The 24,333-nt window shown below is 44.2% G+C and overlaps 1 protein-coding gene across 1 annotated transcript; it reads left to right on the top strand.

Moving 5' to 3' along the window:
• Positions 1–222: 222 nt before the first annotated feature.
• On the top strand, positions 223–24,086 carry LOC148500747 (uncharacterized). Its single transcript, XM_088451334.1, is given in 6 exon segments — positions 223–254; positions 10,198–10,276; positions 10,393–10,490; positions 10,633–11,119; positions 22,118–23,323; positions 23,326–24,086. Coding segments are annotated over 5 exon segments (2,271 nt in total). The 5' UTR covers positions 223–254; positions 10,198–10,245; the 3' UTR covers positions 23,775–24,086.
• Positions 24,087–24,333: the final 247 nt, after the last annotated feature.

Below are 24,333 nucleotides of genomic sequence, written 5' to 3'. Positions count from 1 at the left end.
GTGGTGATTGGCCGCAGCGAGTGGCCAATCAGGCGGCACAAAGTAGGAAGGCCGTCTTTAACTATTGGCCATCTGAACATGCCGATCACAGCTTCATCACTAGAGTAACAAACACAATAGTCTAGAAGTGTCCTCATAAATAGCAAACGGCGGCCATATTCTTATAGCTTACCTGTCACAGAGCAGAGGAGGCGGGGCCACGAGGGCTTTAGTTGCCATTTTCTCATAGACATTACTGACAGAGCCGCACCCAGGTAATGTGCTCTGTATATGTTATATTATTATTATTAGAGGAGAGAGGGGACTGCACAGTGATATATGATGGGGTTAACACAGCTCCCAGTACACACTGATATGTGCTATTATTATTATTATATAGGGAAGAGGGTACAGTGACATAAGAGAAGTAACACTGCTCCCAGAACGCACTATGTGGTATTATATAGACTCAGTAGGTGACTGTACAATGATATATGAGGGCCGGGGGAATAACACAGCTCCCAGCACTCACTGATATGTGATATCATTATATAGGGGATGGGGACTATCATACCCTCCAACATTTCATTGAGAAAACCTGGTACAGGGGCGTGACCACGATGAAAAGGGGGCGTGGCTACATTTAAAGGGCGTGTCTACAGGGCTGTACATGGGGGCTGGAGGTAGCAGGCACTGACTGGGCTCTGGCTTCTGATCACCGACGCTGGCATAATTACGTCAGCGTCAGTGCTGACTGCACTACAGACCACCAGGGAGGACGCAGCAGAGCCGCCTGTCACTCAGCAGCGCTGCGGGAGTCCTGTATCCCAGCAGCGCTGCTAAAGAATTCAGGAGATTGTACCCCACCGGTACAAAACGGTACAGCCTCTGTTGCCGGTACAGACCTTTAAAAAACGTTACTGTACCGACTATATCGGTATAGTTGGAGGGTATGGACTATACAGTGATATATGATGGGGTTAACACAGCTCCCAGTACACACTATATGGTATTATTATTATATAGGGGGGAGGGGACTGCACCATGATATATAAGGTGGATAACACAGCTCCCAGAACACCCTTATATGTGATATTACAGGTTGAGTCTCCCATATCCAAAATGCTTGGGACCAGGGGTATTTTGGATATCGGAATATTCCGTATTTTGTAATATTTGCATAAAATAATGAAATATCTTGGGAATGGGACCCGAATCTAAACACAGAACACATTTATATACACCTTATACACACAGCCTGCAGGTCATTTTATACTATATTTTTAATAATTTTGTGCATCAAAAAAATTTGTGTACATACATGAAATTCATTTGTTTCATATACACCTTATACACACAGCCTGAAGGTTATTTTATATTATATTTTTAATAATTTGTGCTTTAAACAAAGTTTGTGTACATTGAACTTTCAGAAAGCAAACGTTTCACTTTCTCAGTCATGCTAAAAATATTCCTTATTTCGGAAATTTCCGTATTTCAGAATATTTGGATATGGGAGACTCAACCTGTATTATAAAGAGGGAAAGGACTATACAGTGATATATGAGGAGGAATAATACAGCTCCCAACACACTGATATGGTATTATTATTATTATATAGGGAGGTGTGGACAGTACAGTGATATATGAGGAGGAATAACTACAGGGTAATGTCTAAATGCCCTTCACGGAGAGGACTCTGACGTCATCAGCCAGTGTCCAGCGTCATTTCCTGCCATCCAAGTGGGCATAGAGGGGGAATATAACCATGTAGCGAGCCACCGTGCCCGAAGCGCGGCGAGCGGACAACAAAGTTGTTTAAGTGGGGACAAACTGTTTCTTTAGCTGGCTGTCATGGGCAGGAACTGCACTTCCGCCCTCACTCACGTCACTTCCAGGTCCCTAGCACAAAGGGGAAATACAGCCAAGCATGTCTAAATCCCCTTCACGGAGACGACCCTGACGTCATCAGCCAGTGTCCAGCATCATTCCCTGCCATCCAAATGGGCTTAGAGGGGGAATATAACCATGTAGCGAGCCACCGTCCCCGAAGCGTGGCGAGCGGACAACAAACTTGTTTAAGTGGGAACAAAGTACTTCTTTTCCTGGCTGTCATGGGCAGGAACTGCATTTCTGCCCTTACTCACGTCCCTTCCAGGTCCCTAGCACAAAGGGGAAATACAGCCAACCAATAACACAGCTCTTAGCACTCACTAATATGTGGTATTATTATTATGTAGGGGGTAGAGGACTGTACAGTGATATATGAGGAGGAATAACACAGTTTTCAGCACACACTGATATGTGGTATTATTATATAGGGAGGTGTGGACAGTACAGTAATATATGAGGAGGAATAACACAGCTCTTAGCACTCACTAATATGTGGTATTATTATTATGTAGGGGAGAGGGGAATATACAGTGATATATGAGGGGGAATAACACAGTTTTCAGCACACACTGATATGTGGTATTATTATTATTATATAGGGGATGGGGACTGTACAGTGATATATGATGGGGAATAACACAGCTCCCAGAACAAACTTATATGTGTAAATAATATTATATATGGGGAGAGTGGACTGTGCAGTAATGGAATCGGTATGATTTACCTCCGGACCCATGCCCGGCAGTTGGAATCCCGACAGCGGCATCCCGGCAGAGGAGGAAATCCTGATCGTCCAAGGTAAGTATTGTCTAACCTAACCCTACCCCCTAACCCTCCCTTAGGGGTGCCTAACCCTAACCTTCACCCCAGTGCCTAAACCTAACCCCCCCCTTCCCCAACGCCTAAACCTAAGTCCCCCGAGGGGGTGCCTATCCCTATATCCCCCCCGGGGTTGCCTAACCCACCTTGCCCTAGCCTAAGCCTAACCTCCTGGGGGGTGCCTATCCCTAACCTCCCGGGGAGGTGCCTGACCCTAAGTCCCCCTGGGAGCCCTAAACCTAACCCTCCCTCCCCCCGTGGCTATCCACTCTCGGCGCCCCTTCGATTGGGATGCGGGGAGCCGGTCTCCCGGCATCTGTAAAATGACAGTCGTCTAGATTTAAGACGCCTGTCATTTAACCCTCGCCGGGATTAAGCAGTCGGGAAGCCGGCTGTCGGGATTAGGTCCGCCGGCTTCCCGACTGCATACCTGCAGTAATATATGTGTGGGAATAACACAGCTCTCAGCACACACTGCTGTATGCTGTAATATAGGGGGGAGGGGACCGTTCAGCGGTCTTGATTCAGCACAGATCACAACTGCGATCGTAGCTGTGATTACGGACGCAGTGAAACTGCGAAAATATGCTAGTGCTTGCAAAAGCTCAGCCACCATAAAGACGCCCACTTCTGCTTTCTCACATGCGTTCTACCTCGCTATCCAGCATAAACATCGACGGAGATCGGCCCCTTATGTACAATTACATAAAATCATACCCTACGCAGAAACTGCAAGACTCATCGCACGTAGTGTGTACTCAAGCTGTGTATGCCATCACAGTGGCTAATTTATGCATGCCCATGAAACGGCTTCTAAACGGACAGGCACGGCCATCACCACCCCAAAACACTCACATCCTGTCGCTCACTCTGCGATGGATTTCTCTCTGAGTCAGTAATTGCAGTGCCATCGCCGCACATATGTGGTGCATACGCAGTAACTTTTGCTCGATGTGCGTATGCTGTTGCAATTGTGATTTGTGCTAAATCAGGCCCAGTGTTTTATGAAGGCGAATAACACAGCTCCTGGCACACACTGATATTTGGTATTATTATTATATAGGGAGAGGGAACCGTACACTGATATATGAGGATGAAAAACACAGTTCCTTGCACTCACTGACTATGTGGTATTATTAGCGTTCCCGCTAGGCTGTTTTAGCGGGGCGCGGCGCCCTGCCCTCCTTCTGGAGGGCAAAAAGCACCTTGCCCTCCAGGAGGAGGGCAAAAAGCGCCCTGCCCTCACAGCCTGCGGGTGCCGTTGTCACCCGCGGGACGCAGTGTCCCACCGGTGGAGAAACATGCGGTGTCCTGGTCACCGCCGGAGAATAGACGCCGGGCGCATGCGCCCGGCATCTATTCTCCCTTTCTGCAGCGCTTGGGGGCTGCCCGGCATGTCCGTAAGCGCCGGGCATGCCCCCAAGTATGACGAAAAGGAGATGCGTCTTATAGACACGCCCCCTTTTCTTGGCCATGCCCCCTTTTCCTGCCTGCCGCCGGAGCTAGAGTGAACACTATATTATTATTATATAGGGAGAGGGGACCGTACAGTAATATATGTGAGGGAATAACACAGTTCCCTGCACTCACTGATATGTGGTATTATTATTATATAGGGGAGAGGGGACCGTACAGTGATATATGAGGACGAATAACACAGTTAAAACACACACTGAGGAGAAATCCTCACAAAGGCGCTAGTGTGACTAACAAAATAAACGGTTATATACAAATAATTAATATAAATGAAATCCCACTTGAATCATAACATGCGATTGGTAGCAGCTACTAACGGATAAGGAGCTTGGCCTTATCAAGTGTGGTTATAACAAATACAGCAAAAAGAAAGAGCGCTAACCATTGACAGTATCACAGTTTATTGATACCAAGAATTCACTATACTACATATACCAATAAGAATTGCTGGTCACATAGACCTAATCACAATATTACAAATATGAATACATAAATCAATAAATAAAAAATGAAAAATAAGAAATAAAAAGAACACAATATATAAAATCACTAGTATATACGCTGCACATAAATGATCCAATTGAAATAATAACCACTAATATAATAGTGGTACTACGCAGCATATGTACATAGAAATACACATCAAATAGAACACAACCTCAGGCGCCTGGAGACCTATATAAAAATGCCCTTCTGATAAAGAGTTAATGGATGGTGTTCCACAGCCAACAATTAAAAATTCCTTGGCATAATGTCATGAAAAATATTGATAAGAGATAAGTATTCCTTGGTTCTCTCTTGCTCTCAAAGTTTAGTTACAACGTAAAATATTAATGAACCGGATTAGCAGCAAACGATTTACAATGTTGCAAAACTAGCAACAGCCAATAAGCAGCCAGCTGAGTGCGGTATAACCTTAGATTGAAACAATGTGCCGCATTTAATGAGTAACATTAATTCAGCAGATAGTCTGAAAGAAGTTCCATATTCTTTTGATCAATCAGAGTAATTCAACATAACCGGCAGGCAAAGCAACTCCCAGGGTAGTTATTTGTATTTACCCTCCGTGTAGGGCTCAATTCCACTATTAGCGTGGAAGAGACTTTTGGGCTAAGGCTTGTTAGATAAATGCAGCTTTATGCTACCGAATAGGGAAACTCCAAAGGTAGAGTTCTTACTTCGGGTCACTGTCTGGAGTGGAGCGTAAGCCTTCGGCTGCTGTGCCACGGTGTACACCAAGTGACGGAGCACGCTGATCGGCTGCCACACTTGCCAGATTTTAGCGGCTGTAGTCCGGTCTGAAAAAGTTGAATCAGGTCACGTCCTAGGCTGTAATGTTGAAGAGGGTGGAGCTTGACGCGTTTCTCAGCCACGGCAAAAAGGGGCTGTTTCCTCAGAAGTACTCCCCCTCAGAAACTCCTGTCTTTTTATACACACTCCTTCTGTCGATCAGGGAGATTATTCGAACCTGTTGTTCACCTCATTCTTTCATTAACCTATTCATGTGAATAGTTCCTCAGTTTAAAAAGGACTTTGCGTTTTAAAAAAACTTTTCATCTACTCATATTTTCAAATGGTATTTTCCAAAAGTGGGTATCAGAATCATGGCAAGTTTATACTTTACAAACAGCATTCTCAAGATAATAATGATTTTAATAGTAATCATATGGATTGTATAGAGCTTAAAATAAACTACTGTATACTGAATACTGCTATTACTTAACACAAAAAGAAAAGGAGAATCCAGATAAAATAGTGCTAAATAACTATGAGAGACCTTTAACTTTAATAAAACATACATAGTTAGTAACAGACTGCTCAAAAAATACTTATAATCAATAAATCTTCAGTGCAAACGTCCTTAACATAATTTCTTAAAAAAAATAAAAATAAATCAAAACTCATATTGTGAAGTAAATAATAATAATAATAAAAGAAAAAAATGTGTCACTCAAAATCCCTTGAGTGACAAATCCAGGAGAAAAAAAAAGGATGTAAATCTCAAAATACGGAAGAAAGAACATAAACTCATAGTATCAAATACTGTTCATCTACACAAATCCATACTACTGGTATACTCATAAACACATACTAATGGTGTGTGGAACTACATAACTGGGTGTAAATCCACTCAGACATATAAATACTAAAGGTACCACCTACTTCCTAAAAAACATCCAATAAACCTGCGTGTGTATACATACACTTCCAAAGAATGTGCATGTATGAATGCATAGAGCACAACGACAGATATAAGGCACTCTGGAGTCAGATATAAGGCACTCTGGAGTATAAGCAATACTAGTTACGATAACCTACTTAAAAAATAGGGACTAGGGCGGTCGATGATGTCAATATTGGACTATCTAATGGCAGATAACACTTAGGCCCCTACAGAAAAGCCAGAATTGGTGCAGGTGCATGAGATACCAGACCCCCAGGGAACTGGAGTTATCTAACAACCCAAAAACACCTCCCACCAAGTTGTGAACACACAAGACAGACTACTATAACGGGTTAATATTAAACTCCATTAAGTTCTATTGTATCATTAAGCCCTTTAGGGGCTAGAGTGTCAAGTTTAAATATCCAAAAAGCTTATCTTCTACATAGTGACCTAAATCTGTCACCACCTCTTGTTGGTTTAATTTGTTCTATCGCTTTAATTTTAATATTCTTAAGATCACCCTGGGGGCATTTAGAAACATGCTTTGGTAGACTATGTGTTTTAAGATTTTTCGTCATACAGCGTCTGTGTTCTAAAAAGCTAACATTTAGGGTACGGGTGGTTCTCCCTACATATTGGACTCCACAACCACATGAAATAACATAGATTACAAAGTTAGATTGACAATTTAGGAAGGAGTCTATATTAAAAGAACTTTTATCAGTAAAAAAGGTCACAGTACTACTCTTGTGATCTGCATGATCACAAGTGTGGCATTTTTGTTTTACCACATTTAAAAAAACCTTTTGGCTTTGGTTCCAACCAAGTCAAATAGGGTTCTTTGTTAGGGATTTTCGGGTTCTTCAAAGAACTGGGAGCCAGCTTTAATTTTAAGCTCTCAGCCCTCCTAAAGACCACTTTACAACCACCTTCCAAATCCTTACCTAGAAGTCTATCCCTTTTAAGAAGTGCCGAGTTTTTATTAATAATCCTCTTAATTTCATTGGTAGAGGAATTATATTTCGTAATGAATGCCAAAGACATATTGTTTGTTCCCAGTACATTCTTACTATTAAGCCTGCAGCAGACACTGATATGTGGTAGCTCCTATTTGTGGTTATGCTCTATGTAGGTCCTATTTGTGGTTTTGCTCTATGCAAGTCCTATTTGTGGTTATGCTCTATGTAGATCCTATTTGTGGTTATGCTGTATGTACATCCTATTTGTGGTTATGCTCTATGTAGGTCCTATTTGTGGTTATGCTCTATGTAGGTCTTATTTGTGGTTATGCTGTATGTAGGTCCTATTTGTGGTTATGCTGTATTTAGGTCATATTTGTGGTTATGCTGTATGTAGGTCCTATTTGTGGTTATGCTGTATGTAGGTCCTATTTGTGGTTATGCTGTATGTAGATCCTATTTGTGGTTATGCTCTATATTGGTACTATGTGTGGTTATGTTCTATGTAGGTACTATGTGTGATTATGCTCTATGTAGGTCCTATTTGTGCTTATGGTCAATGGAGGTCCTATTTGTGGTTATGCTCTATGTAGGTCCTATTTTTGGTTATATTCTATGTAGGTCCTATTTGTGGTTATATTCTATGTAGGTCCTATTTGTGGTTATGCTCTATGTAGGTCCTATTTGTGGTTATGCTCTATGTAGGTCTTATTTGTGGTTATGCTGTATGTAGGTAAAAATTTGTGGTTATGCTGTATTTAGGTCATATTTGTGGTTATGCTGTATGTAGGTCCTATTTGTGGTTATGCTGTATGTAGGTCCTATTTGTGGTTATGCTGTATGTAGATCCTATTTGTGGTTATGCTCTATATTGGTACTATGTGTGGTTATGTTCTATGTAGGTACTATGTGTGATTATGCTCTATGTAGGTCCTATTTGTGCTTATGGTCAATGGAGGTCCTATTTGTGGTTATGCTCTATGTAGGTCCTATTTTTGGTTATATTCTATGTAGGTCCTATTTGTGGTTATATTCTATGTAGGTCCTATTTGTGGTTATGCTCTATGTAGGTCTTATTTGTGGTTATGCTGTATTTAGGTCATATTTGTGGTTATGCTGTATGTAGGTCCTATTTGTGGTTATGCTGTATGTAGGTCCTATTTGTGGTTATGCTGTATGTAGATCCTATTTGTGGTTATGCTCTATATTGGTACTATGTGTGGTTATGTTCTATGTAGGTACTATGTGTGATTATGCTCTATGTAGGTCCTATTTGTGCTTATGGTCAATGGAGGTCCTATTTGTGGTTATGCTCTATGTAGGTCCTATTTTTGGTTATATTCTATGTAGGTCCTATTTGTGGTTATATTCTATGTAGGTCCTATTTGTGGTTATGCTCTATGTAGGTCCTATTTGTGGTTATGCTCTATGTAGGTCCTATTTGTGGTTATGCTAAATGTAGGTAATTGACATTGACATGTTCTCTTACTTTGTCTCTTATGTAGTTTCATCTGTCTTCTTATGCAGGGGTTTTGCCCTTACATTATACAGCAGGATATGCACTATATGTAACCCTTTGGATATGAGTGCCTTCATTTAGCATTGTGCACTACTATTGCATATGAAACTTTGGTTCTATTCATTGTAGATTCTGCAGGCAGCATATTGCAGCACTTTTTTCTAGCTGTGCTTATTCGCTTCTCCGTTATACCTGATTACATGGGGATTAGCTAGCTATGTGCTTGTTTCTGTATACCCCTCCGTTTTCTTTTTTTGTATCCCTGATATGTCAGACGCATTATGATTTATAGAGGTGGCACGCCTCCAACACAGTTCCATATTATCTTATATTACTTATATATAAATATACACACAGACATAATCTATTTTCAACATCTGTGCACTTGGTTTTAGGTACCAAAGAGGACTTTTTTCCTTTTTATGTTTTGTGTATTATAGTGTAACCTATTTATGTATCTATGAGTTTTTAATCACATGCTATATTCTTCAGTAAAAAAAAAGTTATTTGCAGCAATTTGTGTGTGTGTATATGTATATATATATATATATATATATATATATATATATATAAAATATATATCTATTTGTGTAACCAACTTTAGTATTAGGGGCCATTAGAACGCTTCCACAGGTAAGATTGTCACTATCCTGTGATTTCGTTTTATGCCCTATTTCCAGCCATCTCCTTGTACGGAATATCATACACTAATTAATAATGCAATAAAGAACATTACTTTATATTAGTCTGGATCTTTTCTCCCTCACAAAGTCTGGCCTCTGGATATACAGTAGATGAGGATGAAACAAGGGATCCGATTGCCAGGTACCCTTAGTACATCCCATACATTTTTAGCCAATGTAGATGCACATGTAGGTAACTGATTGGCCAATACCACTAATATAATTCTCAGTAATACAATAATACAGATCAGTGGTAGTTGGGGCATTACAAGAAACTAACCTTTGTGCCAAAATATAACCCCTCACCTATCACCCCACCCCATACACCTATTGTCTCTTACAGTAACTGCCTGCGTAAATTAGCATTTTAAAAAACCCTGAAAATGAAAGCTTTTAAATCACATAGTTCATCTATCGGTTGTGCACGTTTAAGTGTGAGCACTGGTTCCTTTAGTGAGTTTTCCTATCGTATACGTTATATTAAAGACTTTACAGGAGTGAATTGACTGAGATTACTATGGGGTCAATTCAATCAGATGCAGTGCGAGTTCCCGCTCCAACGTCATGGAATCTCCATTGCTGGATCCGTAACTTGCCCCACTCATGGCACCACTAGGTGATGTGTCTGGGTGATAACTGTGTCATTATGTTTGTCAGGTTCCTATAATGTGTCAGGATGTCACTGTCTATGTCTCCATGCAGGAGGGGGAGTATATAGAGGAACACAAGGGTCTGTACAAGGACGTGATCATGGAGAATCACCGGCCCCTCACATCACTGGGTAAGAGAAGACTGTCATTTATTGTACAGGGGAGAGCAGGTACAGGGCCACCTAGATACACATCATCTGATAATCACATATATACAATGTACTCAGTCACTGTGCATCTCCTACAGATGGAACCAGTAACAGAAATACCCCAGAGAGATGTCCCCGTCCACTTTATTCACAGGATTGTACAGAGGAGAATCACAGGATCCTACAGGAAGATCAGGTAGATGGAATTTAGAGTCTCTCCAAATACCAACGTGACTGACACTGTATGATCTATAGAGCATCGGTGTATGTCTTCTACACTGATTTCATACTGTTTACTCTCAATGAAATTAGACTTGATTATTTTATCGGTCATTTAGATTGAAGATCTTGCTGATATTAATGTAGAAGATACAGTGGGAGAAGAAGAGACGTATGTGACTGATATTAAGGCCGAAGATATAGAGAGAGAAGAAGAGACGACGTATGTGACTGATAATAAGGCAGAAGATATAGAGAGAGAAGAGACTTATGAGACTGATATGAAGGCAGAAGATACAGAGGGAGAAGAAGAGACATATGTGACTGATATGAAGGCCGAAGATATAGAGAGAGAAGAAGAGACGACGTATGTGACTGATAATAAGGCAGAAGATATAGAGAGAGAAGAGACTTATGAGACTGATATGAAGGCAGAAGATACAGAGGGAGAAGAGACGTATGTGACTGATAATAAGGCAGAATATATAGAGGGAGAAGAAGAGACTTATGTGACTGATATGAAGGCAGAAGATACACAGGGAGAAGAGACATATGTGAGGGGTGATCAGCAGTGTAAGGAGGAGGAAATCCTTACAGATACCACAGGTGAGTAATAAAGACTTATTACAGAGAAGAGTCACATTCACATACTCCTTACACTACAACATAGTGCCGTAACTAGCTATGGGCAACTGGTGCGATCTCACAGGGCGCAGATGCTCTGTGGACAGCACTGTATACCCCCCTCGCCCTTTATCCTCGCTGGCAGGGTGCCTACAGCCAGATTGTTTCTAGGGCACTTGCAGATCCTGTGGACGGGCACTCTGACCAGTGCTACATAGGATAATATGCTGAATATTTTTACTCACTTCCTAATAAGAACTACAGTAGTAGACATTTCTGTATATTGGAAGGATCACCATGAGGGCATGGAACACGTCTTTTGGGATGAAATAATTTCCGTCCACACTACTTGTCTGCCTTGTCATAATGGAAATTAGCAATAAAAAAAAATATTAATGTAAATATTCCCCAGAATGGTGACCTGTGCGCATTTCCAGCTTCTCTTTCCGTACATCCCATGGATATTGCACATCTTCCTGCAAGCCTGGAGGCAGCAGTGTCTTGTTCATGTGTCTTCAGCTTTCATGGTCTAGTACAGGCCTGGCCAGCCTGTGGTCCTCCAGCTGTTGTGAAACTACACATCCCAGCATGCCCTGCCACAGTTTTAGCATTTCCTAATAGACAAACTTTGGCAGGGCATGCTGGGACTTGTAGTTTCACAGCAGCTGGTGAGCCTCAGGTTGGCTAGGCCTGGTCTAGTATGTCAGAACACATTTCATCTATAGTATATAGTTTACAATGTAAACTCCACCGCAAGTATCGTAAATTATTAATACAAACATGTCCGCGTCTGGGTTTATCCATATTGTACATGGTACAAGCTGCGTGGCGATATTAATGCCGTATATAAATGCAATAAAGAAAGACAATTGTTGTATTTGGTCGGGGACACAAGCCACGGGGCTGAGATGGCCACTACTGCATAACATTATGTGCTATGGCACCATCTCAGGGAAATGTTGGCATTATAGGCTTTATGCTGGCTGCATATATAATGATGTAGTATGTACGTTGTTTGCAGCTGGATGTGGCATTTGAATATCATCTGGTGGCTGCACCACCGAGGCTGTTACCTCCCAGTGCTGGGCACAGTGTAGATAATGTGCAATGTTCAAACAGAGTACGAGAGGCTGAATTGTAATTCCTACTTACTGTATTTATATGTATAGATATAAAGATAGTTATATATAAATATCATATGAATTACCCTGCAGCCTCAGGGCAGCTAAGTTCTATATTGCAGGGTAGCACTTGTACAGCGCTAAGCGCAGGGATCAGAATAATAATGTTACATGTACTGACTGGGCACTGTTATATAATAGCACTTTCCCCGTAGTGTCTGTGTGACCCTTGGAGAGTGCTGTGAGCGGCCAGGTTACCCGATAAGGGAAGGTTATTGTGTCACCCAGACACAGACAGTAACATATTAGTGAAGCCTTTGATTAACCATTTGCCCTAGTGATGCCTTTGTCTTTTGGTCTTCCTGCATATTGGAGTTTCCTGTTCATGCCTTCCGTACTAAGGAGACCAGTCGTGTAACACGTTGTGTTTAAGCCACAATAATTTAGTTTTCTTCATGATGACTAAATATTCTCTGTAATAAGTGTCAGGCTTATCAAAGGAAGAATGCAATTATCCTGTTACTGTGAAATTTAAATATTAAAGTACCTTGGGGTATAGGTTGTTGGGGACCAATCCCCAGCCACCACGCAGTTAAATTCTTAGAGCCTCCCAGGATGCACCGGGCTTCCTTCCTATACCTCGCCCCCCCAGCCAAGGCACCTTCAGTTTCGTCGGTGCCCGGCCGGAGTCGGGTGTTCCACGCAAAGGTGGGCTGATACAGCCCCTGAAGATCTTCAAGGGCAGTGATGTGGACAGTCCAGCGGACATCCACATCACCGCTCCGCCGGCACTGAGACCCCAGTACTGATCTGGGGATCTCGGCGGGCCACAGGGGTTCTCACTAGCAGGGACCCCGGAGGATCCCTGACTGTGTGCCGGATTCACGGGGGCAGCAGTAAGTAACAGCAGACGCCCGCTGTAGGCGTCCGTTACTACACAGTCATTTCCTCAGGGCTGGGGGCTTCCTAGGGATGCGGTCTGTGGTGGAGCCAGGCACTGAGTCCTGCGTGCCACCAAACTGCAGGGACAGCGGACCTGAGCAAAGCAGTGGTACTGCTCTGGGGTCCCTGGGGTTAATTGCAGGCCGGGGGAGGATGCCTGTTTCAGCCGGCTCCTCCCCACTGCTGAGCGCGTGTTTACAGCGCGCTCTATGTGGTTCCTCCTCTCTCCGGTGGCCATCTTGGAGCATCAGCCAGCGGTGGAGCCGGGTCCCCTCCTGCATACCTCTCCCTCCAGGGCAGTAGAGGTGCAGGTAAAGCGCCGGTCCTACTAGCTTTTAGAGCCTGGGTAGTTGACAAAGCAGTGCCATTAGAACAGGGTTATCTGCTGTATGTGATATATGCTAGTGCTGTCTGCCTGTGTTTCTTTTCACTGTCAACCATTTTAACTGTCCCTGTTTTTCACTAAATAGAAAAAGATCCTTACAGTACAGGTGCTGTTTGGGGGTGGGATATATTGTGCATAGATAGTTGTCTGTGCCTGTGTGTCACATACACTGTATAACATGTCTGATAGTGAATCAGTGCAGCTTGCTGCGCCTGTCCTGCATTTGTGCATTAGATGTCAGGCAGGAATTGGGAAGGAAGAGGCTGATGGGGGAGGCTTATGTGCAACATGCACACTCCCAGGCCATTTTCAGGTTGCCTGTGTGCCTCAGGAGTAACCTTGGGCAACTTTGGCACAGGTAATTACAGTCCTGGCGTGATGACTATCGGCCCCACATGTGTATCCTCCCATAGGATTTTCACAGCAGCCGATGGTACCGGGCCCTTTGCAGGGGTGTCCGGGGCAGATGGTGGTGGCACAGGGCCAACCTCAACCTGCACCACAGGTGTCCCCTGAACTTAGCTGGGTGGACACTTTTCCTAAGACGGTTAATTTCCTTGCAGAGAGTTCTCAGGAATCCCCGCTTAGGCCCGCAAAACGGCCTTTATTGTCATCCCAGTCTACACATTACAACAATGATGACATGACGTAAAATAAGCCCACATATGCTTATTTTAAAAATGTTAAAATCACTAATGCAGTGTTTCCTTTATCTGGTCAGTTAGTAGATCATCTGGAGGAGGCGTGGAAAGCTCCTGGGAAGAGATTTCAACCTCAGAAGCGTTTAGCTTATGCTTACCCTTTTGCGAAGAATTATTTTTCAAAGTGGGAATCTCAGGTGGATTCTCACGTGACATGCCTAGTGAAGAGTGCGACCCTGCCTATGCCGTCCATGTCTTCTTTAAAGGATTCTACGGACCGCAAGGTGGAGGTATGTCTGAAGTCCATTTACTCTCTCGCTGGAGGGGTCGCCAGACCTGCTATGGCGGTGTACTGGGTGGCCAGAGCCATGGAGAAATGGGCCAATGCCTTGGAAGCATCATTGTCTTCTGGGGCTACCAGTGAGCAAATCATACTGATAGGCAATCTCCGGGATTCAGCTGCTTATGTCAATGAGACAAAGGGGGGTGGGTATACGTGCGCTCCTAAAAGGGGAGAGAATGTGGTCGTAGGTGTAGGATGTGTGGTGGAGGGGTCTGTGGGGGGGGGTAAGGGGGGAGTATGGAGAGGTTGTGTAGGTGGGTGGATAGAATGAAAACTGACAAATGATATTGGATCCAAACCTATTTATTGGGTAGACACAATGCTCCCTAGGTGGTTCCGTATGCTGACATCCAGTGAATGATAATAATAGTCTCGTAATGCCCCACCGGTAGGTAAGTCCACCAATAAGCAGAGCGGGACACCGCCATCTCAATTAGACACCCTGGTTCACAGCCTACACCATACCCCGGTTGCCATAAGTCTGTCGACCAAAGGTCCAGCAGGGGGACGTGCAGGAGTGAGGACCGCACACCAAAGGAGCCCCCTAAAAGGGTCTACCAACCCCCCCAACCGTGGGGCGTACCGAGACTATTATCATCATTCACTGGATGTCAGCATACGGAACCACCTAGGGAGCATTGTGTCTACCCAATAAATAGGTTTGGATCCAATATCATTTGTCAGTTTTCATTCTATCCACCCACCTACACAACACCACATCCTCTCCATACTCCCCCCTTACACCCCCCACCCACAGACCCCTCCACCACACATCCTACACCTACGACCACATTCTCTCCCCTTTTAGGAGCGCACGTATACCCACCCCCCTTTGTCGCATTTACTTAGCAAGAAGTGGTACTCCTGCATACGTTGCAGCACCTACCCGACCCCCTTTTTTCCCCAGCATATAGGTTCTACTTCATCACCACTATTGGAAGCGCAGCCCACCTCTTTCAAGCTTACAATTGCTTATGTCAATGAGGCAGCTTTGGATGTGAGCCTACTTACTTCCAGGATTTCTACGGCATCGGTGTCAGCTCGCTGTTCTTTGTGGCTACGCTCGTGGAGAGCAGATGCGGATTCCAAAAAGGGCTTTGAATGTCTTCCGTACAATGGTCAGGTCCTGTTCGGTCCGGCCTTGGATAAGATTCTGGATACACTGGCGGCAGCAAAATCTGCGTGCTTGCCTTCTGCTCCAACTACTTCTGGGTCAGGGACTTCGCCCTTTCGGTCCTATCGGCCTCAGGGTAAATCAAAGGTGCAGTCCTTTCCAAGGCCTTCCGGAAACAAGAAGACCTCTAAGCCTAGGAAATAGGCTTGGAGCACCAGATGCCCAGCCGCCAAGCCTGACGACAAGCCTTCAGCCTGACGGGACGGGCCTCCTCTTGGGGGACCCCAAGGTGGGAGGCCGACTTCTTCAATTCACCCAGTGTTGGTGTCAGACCACCATGGACACTTGGGTAAGGGAAGTGGTCTTTTACGGGTATGCCCTCTCCTTCCGCAGAAGACCTCCACATCAGTTCCTTACCACGGACCTTCATTCAAATCCAGTGAAGGCTCTGGAAATTCACACGTTCGTGCGATCTATGCTCCAGGAAGGGGTTATAATACCGGTCCCGTTACCTCAAAGGGGGATGGGTTATTATTCCAACCTCTTTCTGGTGCAAAAGCCAAACGGATCGTACCGGCCTATCCTCAACCTGAAGTCCCTAAACAGATATTTGAGGGTGCCTCAGTTCAGAATGGAAACCCTGCATTCTATTATTTTGGCTATGGAACCTGGGGATTTTATGGTGTCTTTGGATATCCAGGATGCATTCCTGCATGTCCCAATAGCTATGTCTCATAGGCGATTCCTCAGGTTTGTGGTAGCAAACCAGATTTATCAGTTTCAGGCACTACCATTTAGCCTCTGTACAGCCCCGAGGGTGTTTACCAAGGTTATGGCGGTGCATCTTCGCCTGCAGGGGGTCCGCCTCCTGCCTTACCTAGATGACCTACTACTCCTAGTAGGGTCTCTAGAGGTACTTCGCCACCACCTGCAACTGACGATATCTGTGTTGCAGAATCACGGCTGGCTGATAAATTGGCAGTAGTCATCCCTGGCACCTTCTCGGAGGCTGCTCCATCTCGGAGCACTGCTGGATACTCAGCAACAGCGGGTCATTTTGACAGAGGAAAATATCTCAGTGTTGCAGACAAGGATTCGCACTTGTATGCGGGATCGCAGAGTGTCCATCCACTCTGCAATTAGGTTACTGGGGTCCATGGTTTTGACGTTCGACATGGTGGAGTATGCCCAGTTCCGCTCGAGGTCTCTGCAGAAGTTAATAATCTCCAGTTGGGATGGGTTGCCTCATCGGCTAAAGACTCAGACGCTAGTGCTTTCTCCGGAGGTACGTCTGTCTCTGGCCTGGTGGCTACAGACGTCTCATCTCACCAGGGGACGCCCTTTCTGGATCTCGGATTGGGTCCTTCTGACGACGGACGCCTGTCTCCGAGGGTGGGGCGCTGTGACGGGTCCACACGTGTTTCAGGGCCTGTGGACTCTAGCGGAGTCTGCTCTTCCGATCAACATATTGGAACTTCGAGCAGTCTTCCGAGGCTTACAACAAGCAAGACTCTTTCTCCAGGGGAATCCCGTACAGATTCAGTCAGACAACACCACGACGGTGGCTTACTAAATCATCAAGGAGGAACTCGAAGTCAGGCGGCTCTAAAAGAGGTATCTCGCATTCTGACTTGGGTGGAAGGCAATCTACCAGCCATCTCGGCAGTGTTCATTCCAGGAGTGCTCAACTGGGAAGCGGACTTCCTCAGCCGTCACGACGTGCACCCAGGGGAATAGTCCCTTCACCAGGAAGTATTTCAACTCCTAGTGGACAGGGGGGCCTTCCAGAAATAGACCTCATCGCCTCCAGACACAACCGCAAGTTGCGGGCGTACGGATCCCAAACAAGAGACGCAGGGGCTCTCCTTGTAGACGCTCTGTCGGTACGGTGGACCTTCCAGTTCGCGTACCTGTTTTACTCCGTTCTCCCTTCTGCCTCGGGTGCTTCGAAAGTTCAAGCAAGACGGAGGCACGATCCTGCTGGTGGCTCCAGCGTGGCCCAGGTGTCACTGGTACTCAGATCTTCGGAGTCTCTCCATCGACACTCCGTGGTTGCTACCTCAATGCCCAGACCTGTTGTCTCAGGGTCCATGTCTTTACCCGGATCTGGGTCGTCTGTCTTTGACGGCGTGGCTCTTGAGACATCCCTCTTGAGGTCAAAGGGTTTTTCTAGCTCAGTGGTCAATACCATGCTTAGGGCTAGAAAGCCGGCTTCGGCCAGGCTTTACCATAAGGTCTGGCACACTTATTTTGAATGGAGCCGACCTAAGGGGTACGATCCTCTGGTGTTTCGGATTTCCCAGGTCCTAGCCTTTCTTCAGGTGGGCTTGGATCAGGGTCTACGCCTTGCCTCTTTGAAGGTGCAGGTTTCTGCTCTATCGGTGTGGTTTCAGCGTCAGATTGCTCCTCTTGCTGATGTCCGCACCTTTATGCAAGGGGTCCTTTGTCCCTCCGGTGGCTCCTTGGGATTTAGCTGTGGTTCTGAAGACCCTTCAAGGTCCCCCATTTGAACCATTGGGCTCAGTGGACCTCAAATGGCTTACTGCTAAGGCGATTTTTCTTTTGGCTATAGCATCTGCCAGAAGAGTGTCGGATCTGGGGGCTCTCTCCTGTCGCCTCCCCTTATTTGATTTTTCATCAGGATAGGCCGGTTCTTCGGACTCGCCCTGGTTTTCTCCCTAAGGTTGTATCAAGTTTGCACATTAATGAGGAGATCATTGTTCTGGCCTTTCACTCTCCAGGTTTGTCGTGGGTGAGGCCACGTTGGATGTGGTTCGCGCTCTTCGCATTTATGTGGAGCGCACCTGTTCTTTCCGGAAATCGGATTGTTTGTTTGTTTTGTATGGTTTCCACAAGAAGGGTTGGCCGGCCAATAAGCACACTTTGGCCCGTTGGATTCGCTTGGCGATTTCTGAGGCCTATGTTCATGAGGGCATTCCTGTTCTGCCCTCTGTCACTGCTCATTCTACGAGGTCTGTGGGTCACTCGTTGGCAGCTCGGCGTGGCGCCTCGGCTGTTCAGCTGTGTAAGGCGGCCACGTGGTGTACGGTTCAGACCTTTGTGAGGTATTATGCTTTTGATACCTTCGCCTCTCAGGATGCTTTCTTTGGGCGGCGGATTCTCCTTTCTGCACAGGAGCATCCCCACCCTTGAAGGATACTGCTTTGGGACATCCCCAAGGTACTTCCGTGTGGACCCTATGGACCCTGAAGTAGAAAACAAGAGATATGGTAAGAACTTTTGTTATCTCTGTTTCTACGAAGTCCTTAGGGTCCACAGGGTGCCCTCCCTGTGCTTCAGAAGCATCTTGTTCTGGTCGCCAGTTTTTCTGTCTCGTTTCTGTGAGTATGGGATTCTTGTGCGTGCAGGACTTTCTCCTTTCTATATTGTCAATTTGTTCAATTAGTTTGTTAGTTATAGTTTCAGCTTTGCCATCAATGATACTACATGTGGATATAAAACTAACAGTAATCTCTTTTTTTTACTTGACAAACATATTTAATGTATATAATAAGTTGCTTCAAAACAGAGATGTCTGTTATTTCATCACATAGAACACTGAAATATTCTGCTGAATGCAATTGTTTAAGTATTTCACATCTTATCTGTGAAGCTAAGATGTCAAGCAGTTCTTGCATTCTTTCCAATATCAAGATGGCGTAAATATGTACAACCCACAGCCTTGCAGTGCTCTCTGCAAGTTAATCAAAATTGAAACTGATCGTTCAATGTCTCCTATCCCTGTTTCTTCAAGAACACGTTTTTGAAGTATATTTGAACACGAATCGGTGAGTAATTTACTTTGCTCATGGTCAAGTAAGCTTTCTTTACGGAGTCTTTTGCACGGAATAGTCACCCAAGTTACTTCCTTATTTGCAGCCGGTCTCTTTCCATATTTTATACAAGTGGAACACATCATTCCACTATCTTTTACCAATAACCACTGAAATGTTTTAAACCAGTCTTAGTTTACTCTTGATGTGCGATGTTTAGAGAAACATTTATCATGTGAAACAGACTGTGATTCAGAAGATGGTCCGGCCTCGTCTGAAGTGTCCTTGTTGGAAATCTCTGGCTCTGATATTTTGTTAGTATTTTAATTTTACGTAAAGAAACTTAAAATTGTTGTTTTCTGATTTATATTCTTACTCATTATGGGTAACTAGTGGCTGAACACGGATGTATTTTTTAACAGCTCCCAGGTACTGTCCCCACTTGCTGGCACCAAAGAAATGTATTTTTATACAGCCCTCAGATACAGGCCTAACTTGCTGGCTCAAATGAATTTATTTTTAAACAGCCCTCAAATGCAGGCCTAACTTGCTGGCACCAAAGAAATTTATTTTTTATACAGCCCTCAAATACAGGTGACTTGCTGGCACAAGTGAATTTATTTTTATACCACCCTCAAATACAGGTGACTTGCTGGCACAAATTAATTTATTTTTAAACAGCCCTCAAATACAGGTGACTTGCTGGCACAAATGAATTTATTTTTATACAGCCCTCAAATACAGGTGACTTGCTGGCACAAATGAATTTATTTTTATACAGCCCTCAAATACAGGTGACTTGCTGGCACAAATGAATTTATTTTTATACAGCCCTCAAATACAGGTGACTTGCTGGCACAAATGAATTTATTTTTATACAGCCCTCAAATACAGGTGACTTGCTGGCACAAATTAATTTCTTTTTATACAGCACTTAGATACTGGCCCCTAATGCAGGCTATACAGAATGTAGTTTTTTTAAACAGCTGCAGCTCCACAAATACTGTCCCCACTGACTTGCTGGTACCACAGAATATACAGCCCTCAGATACTGGTCCCTAAGGTTCCTAAATACTGGCCCACAGATGATTTTGAGCTCCAACACAGAGAGTGTGGACACAGGTCTACTCTTTAATCAGCTCAGGCAACTGTTCCCGCCTGAACAGTGCGCCTGTGATTTTATACAGGGGGAGGGATCTTTGCACTGCAGTCTGACAACTCCCCTGCAGCATCCCCTGCCAAGCACTGTCATCCACCCGACACCTCCCCCATTGCATAATCGCACCCCTTGTCCGGCACCTCCCCCGTCCCAATGCAGCGTCCGCTGCCCGGCACCTACCATAGCAACATCCCGACTGGCATCTCCTCCGTCCCAATACAGTCAGTGTCCCCTGCCTGGCACCTCGGAGTACAGCATTGGCGTCACATCCGGCACCCGTGTCCTTGGCAACAGGGACACATTAAGGGTGACCAGGAGACGTTGCGCATTGTGGCCAGGGGGGGAATGCTAAGTGCCGGGCGGCAGAGGTCAGGAGACGTGTTGCGCATTGTGGCCAGGAGGGGGGGAATGCTAAGTGCCGGGCGGCAGAGATTTCTTGCCGGGCGCTGCGCCTGGAACATAGAGCGTGGGGTGAACACTGAGTGCCAAACACTACTCCTTTCTCCAGCTGTACTGGGCTGGTTTGAGCCCAGTGTCTCCAAGCTCAAGCCCTCTGCCAGCTACCCTTGGCAGACTGGTCCACAGTGAGAGATGAGTGGCAATTAGCCAACACCACCCAGGAGGCATTGGGAGGAGTCAGTAACAGGCGGTTGCTGACAGTAAGAATTTCTAGGAGTGTTGAATTAAGCCCAAAAAAATGTTACGATCACCAGGAAGAACAAGGACATCTGGCACTTTGGGGCTTGTCACCACCACTGACAATCTGTGTATATCTAGCAAAGCACAGTATCAGGATTTGTTCATATTTTGCTCCTAAAAATTTAAGCTGCAGCCCGGTGTCAGGAGTGCCTAATTTCTGCAAGTTGAATGGTCCTTAATACACCTCTGACTTGTAGTTACATCGTCCTTGCCTCCCAGCTACAGAAGCTAATTTTGAAACAAAAACCTATTGCCTTGCAGCTGGTACCATGTAATGTATGGGTAACATCCAGTGCTGGCCTATTGTATTTCATTTCAAAATTGTGCCATAAGTCCTGATTGCTGTCAATCAAGTTGATATGAGGCAGTTTTGGGTGTATCTCACTAGCCTATGCTTGTTTAGGCATCAGCCTCTGGATCTGGGAGATGGGCACATTTTACCACCATTTTAATGGTGTTTGATGAATACACACTATAAATACTTGCAAGAACCTTGATACTGGGCTGCAAGCTTAAATGATTTGCTTAAGTCCTTGTGCTTGAATTGCTAGATGGACCCAGGTATGTAGTGGTGGCGCCAATGCCGGCAACAATTGTCTTTGTTTTGTATTGGAATAAACATGTAAACCCTGTAGTAACTATAGCATAGCATAATATGTGACAGTTATAAATTGTACCATGAAATAACAGAACTTCCACATTTGATGCTAATTTGGGGACCTGTCACCGTAGTCTCTATTGGAAAACTATCCTTGTTACAGGGAAATAATACTTTATTCATATATTTATTTTATTCCCATCAGATGGATGTAACAGAAGGAAGATCTCAGAGGGACATCTCATCTTATCTACAGATGGTGAAATAGAAGATCACAACATCACCCGAGATTCTCTAGGAAAAAACCCTAACACCCCAATTATACATCCAGCACCTCACAGTGCCCATGTGTCATCTAATCCCTCTGATTATGGGGAACATTCTCCTGATACCACAGATATTGGTACACCTATTACAGCTCCTGCAGTAGATAAAATATTTTCCTGTTCTATAGATGCCCAACAGATTACGAAGGTCATTAGAGACCAACCAACTAAGACCAGTCCAACGCCCCATACGTGCTCTGAGTGTGGGAAATGGTTCCTCTATAGATCGCATCTTAAAACACATCAGAGAAGTCACACAGGTGAGAAACCATTTTCATGCTCTGAGTGTGGGAAATGTTTCATCTATGAATCATATCTTAAAACACATCAGAGAAGTCACACAGGTGAGAAACCATTTCCATGCTCTGAGTGTGGGAAATGTTTTACACAGAAATCCTATCTTGTTATACATCAGAGATGTCACACTGGTGAAAAACCATTGCCATGCTCTGACTGTGGGAAATGGTTTACAGAGAAATCATATCTTGTTAGACATCAGAGAACTCACACAGGTGAGAAACCATTTCCATGCTCTGAGTGTGGAAAATGTTTTATAAAGAAAGCCTGTCTTGTTAGACATCGGAGAACTCACACAGGTGAGAAACCATTTCCATGCTCTGAGTGTGGGAAATGTTTTGCACAGAAATCCTATCTTGTTACACATCAGAGATGTCACACAGGTGAGAAACCATTTCCATGCTCTGAGTGTGGAAAATGTTTTACAGAGAAATCATATCTTGTTACACATCAGAGATGTCACACAGGTGAGAATCTATTTCCATGCTCTGAGTGTGGGAAATGTTTTACACAGAAATCCCATCTTGTTAAACATCAGAGAACTCACACAGGTGAGAAACCATTTCCATGCTCTGAATGTGGAAAATGTTTTACACAGAAATCACATCTTGTTAAACACCAGAGATGTCACACAGGTGAGAAACCAATTTCATGCTCTGAGTGTGGGAAATGTTTTACAGAGAAATCAAATCTTGTTACACATCAGAGATGTCACACAGGTGAGAAACCATTTTCGTGCTCTGAGTGTGGGAAATGTTTTACACTGAAATCAAATCTTGTTACACATCAGAAAGTCACACAGGTGAGATGTTATTTCCATGCTCTGAGTGTGGGAAATGTTTTACAGGTAAATCAAGTCTAATTACACATCAGAGAAGTCACACTGGTGAGAAACCGTTTTCATGCTCTGAGTGTGGGAAATGTTTTACAGGTAAATCAAGTCTAATTATACATCAGAGAAATCACACTGGTGTGAAACCGTTTCCGTGCTCTGAGTGTGGGAAATGTTTTACACAGAAATCACATCTTGTTATACATCAGAGATGTCACACAGGTGAGAAACCATTTCCATGCTCTGAGTGTGGGAAATGTTTTACAGAGAAATCAAATCTAATTACACATCAGAGATGTCACACAGGTGAGAAACCATTTCCATGCTCTGAGTGTGAGAAATGTTTTACACATAAATCAATTCTTATTAGACATCAGAAAAGTCACACAGGGGAGAAACCAATTTAATTCTCTTAGTGTGGGAAATATTTTACAGAAAAATCAAGTCTCATACATCAAAGATGTCACACAGATGGGGAACCGTTTTCATGCTCTGAGTGTGGGAAATGTTATACAACAAAATCAAATCTAATTACACATCAGAGAAGTCACACAGGTGAGAAGTTATTTCCATGGTCTGAGTGTGGGAAATGTTTTACACCTAAATCATTTCTTATTAGACATCAGAGAATTCACACGGGGGACAAACCGTTCCATGCTCTGAGTGTGGGAAATATTTTACACAGAAATCAAATCTTGTTACACATCAAATAATACATAAAAAACATGAGCTGATAGACATGAAACAATACTTTAAATAATTCAAATGCTTCAAATCTTTTGGCTAATCCAAAGGTTCTCAAAGTCCACCATTACAGTCCACGTTTTAGGGATATCCAAGCTTGAATCCAGATGGTTAAATCAAATGGATTGAGGTACTAATTAAGTCACCTGTGCTCTAGCATGGATAACCCTAAAACGTGGACTGTAATGGCAGACTTTGGGAACCTCTGGGCTAATCTATTGT

The sequence above is a fragment of the Taudactylus pleione genome, unplaced genomic scaffold (genome assembly GCF_031769625.1).
Source record: "Taudactylus pleione unplaced genomic scaffold, aTauple2 ptg000547l, whole genome shotgun sequence".
In the NCBI taxonomy this organism is placed as follows: domain Eukaryota; kingdom Metazoa; phylum Chordata; class Amphibia; order Anura; family Myobatrachidae; genus Taudactylus; species Taudactylus pleione.
Note: the sequence above shows the minus strand (reverse complement) of the source record. Positions and strands in the feature narration are given on the sequence as shown.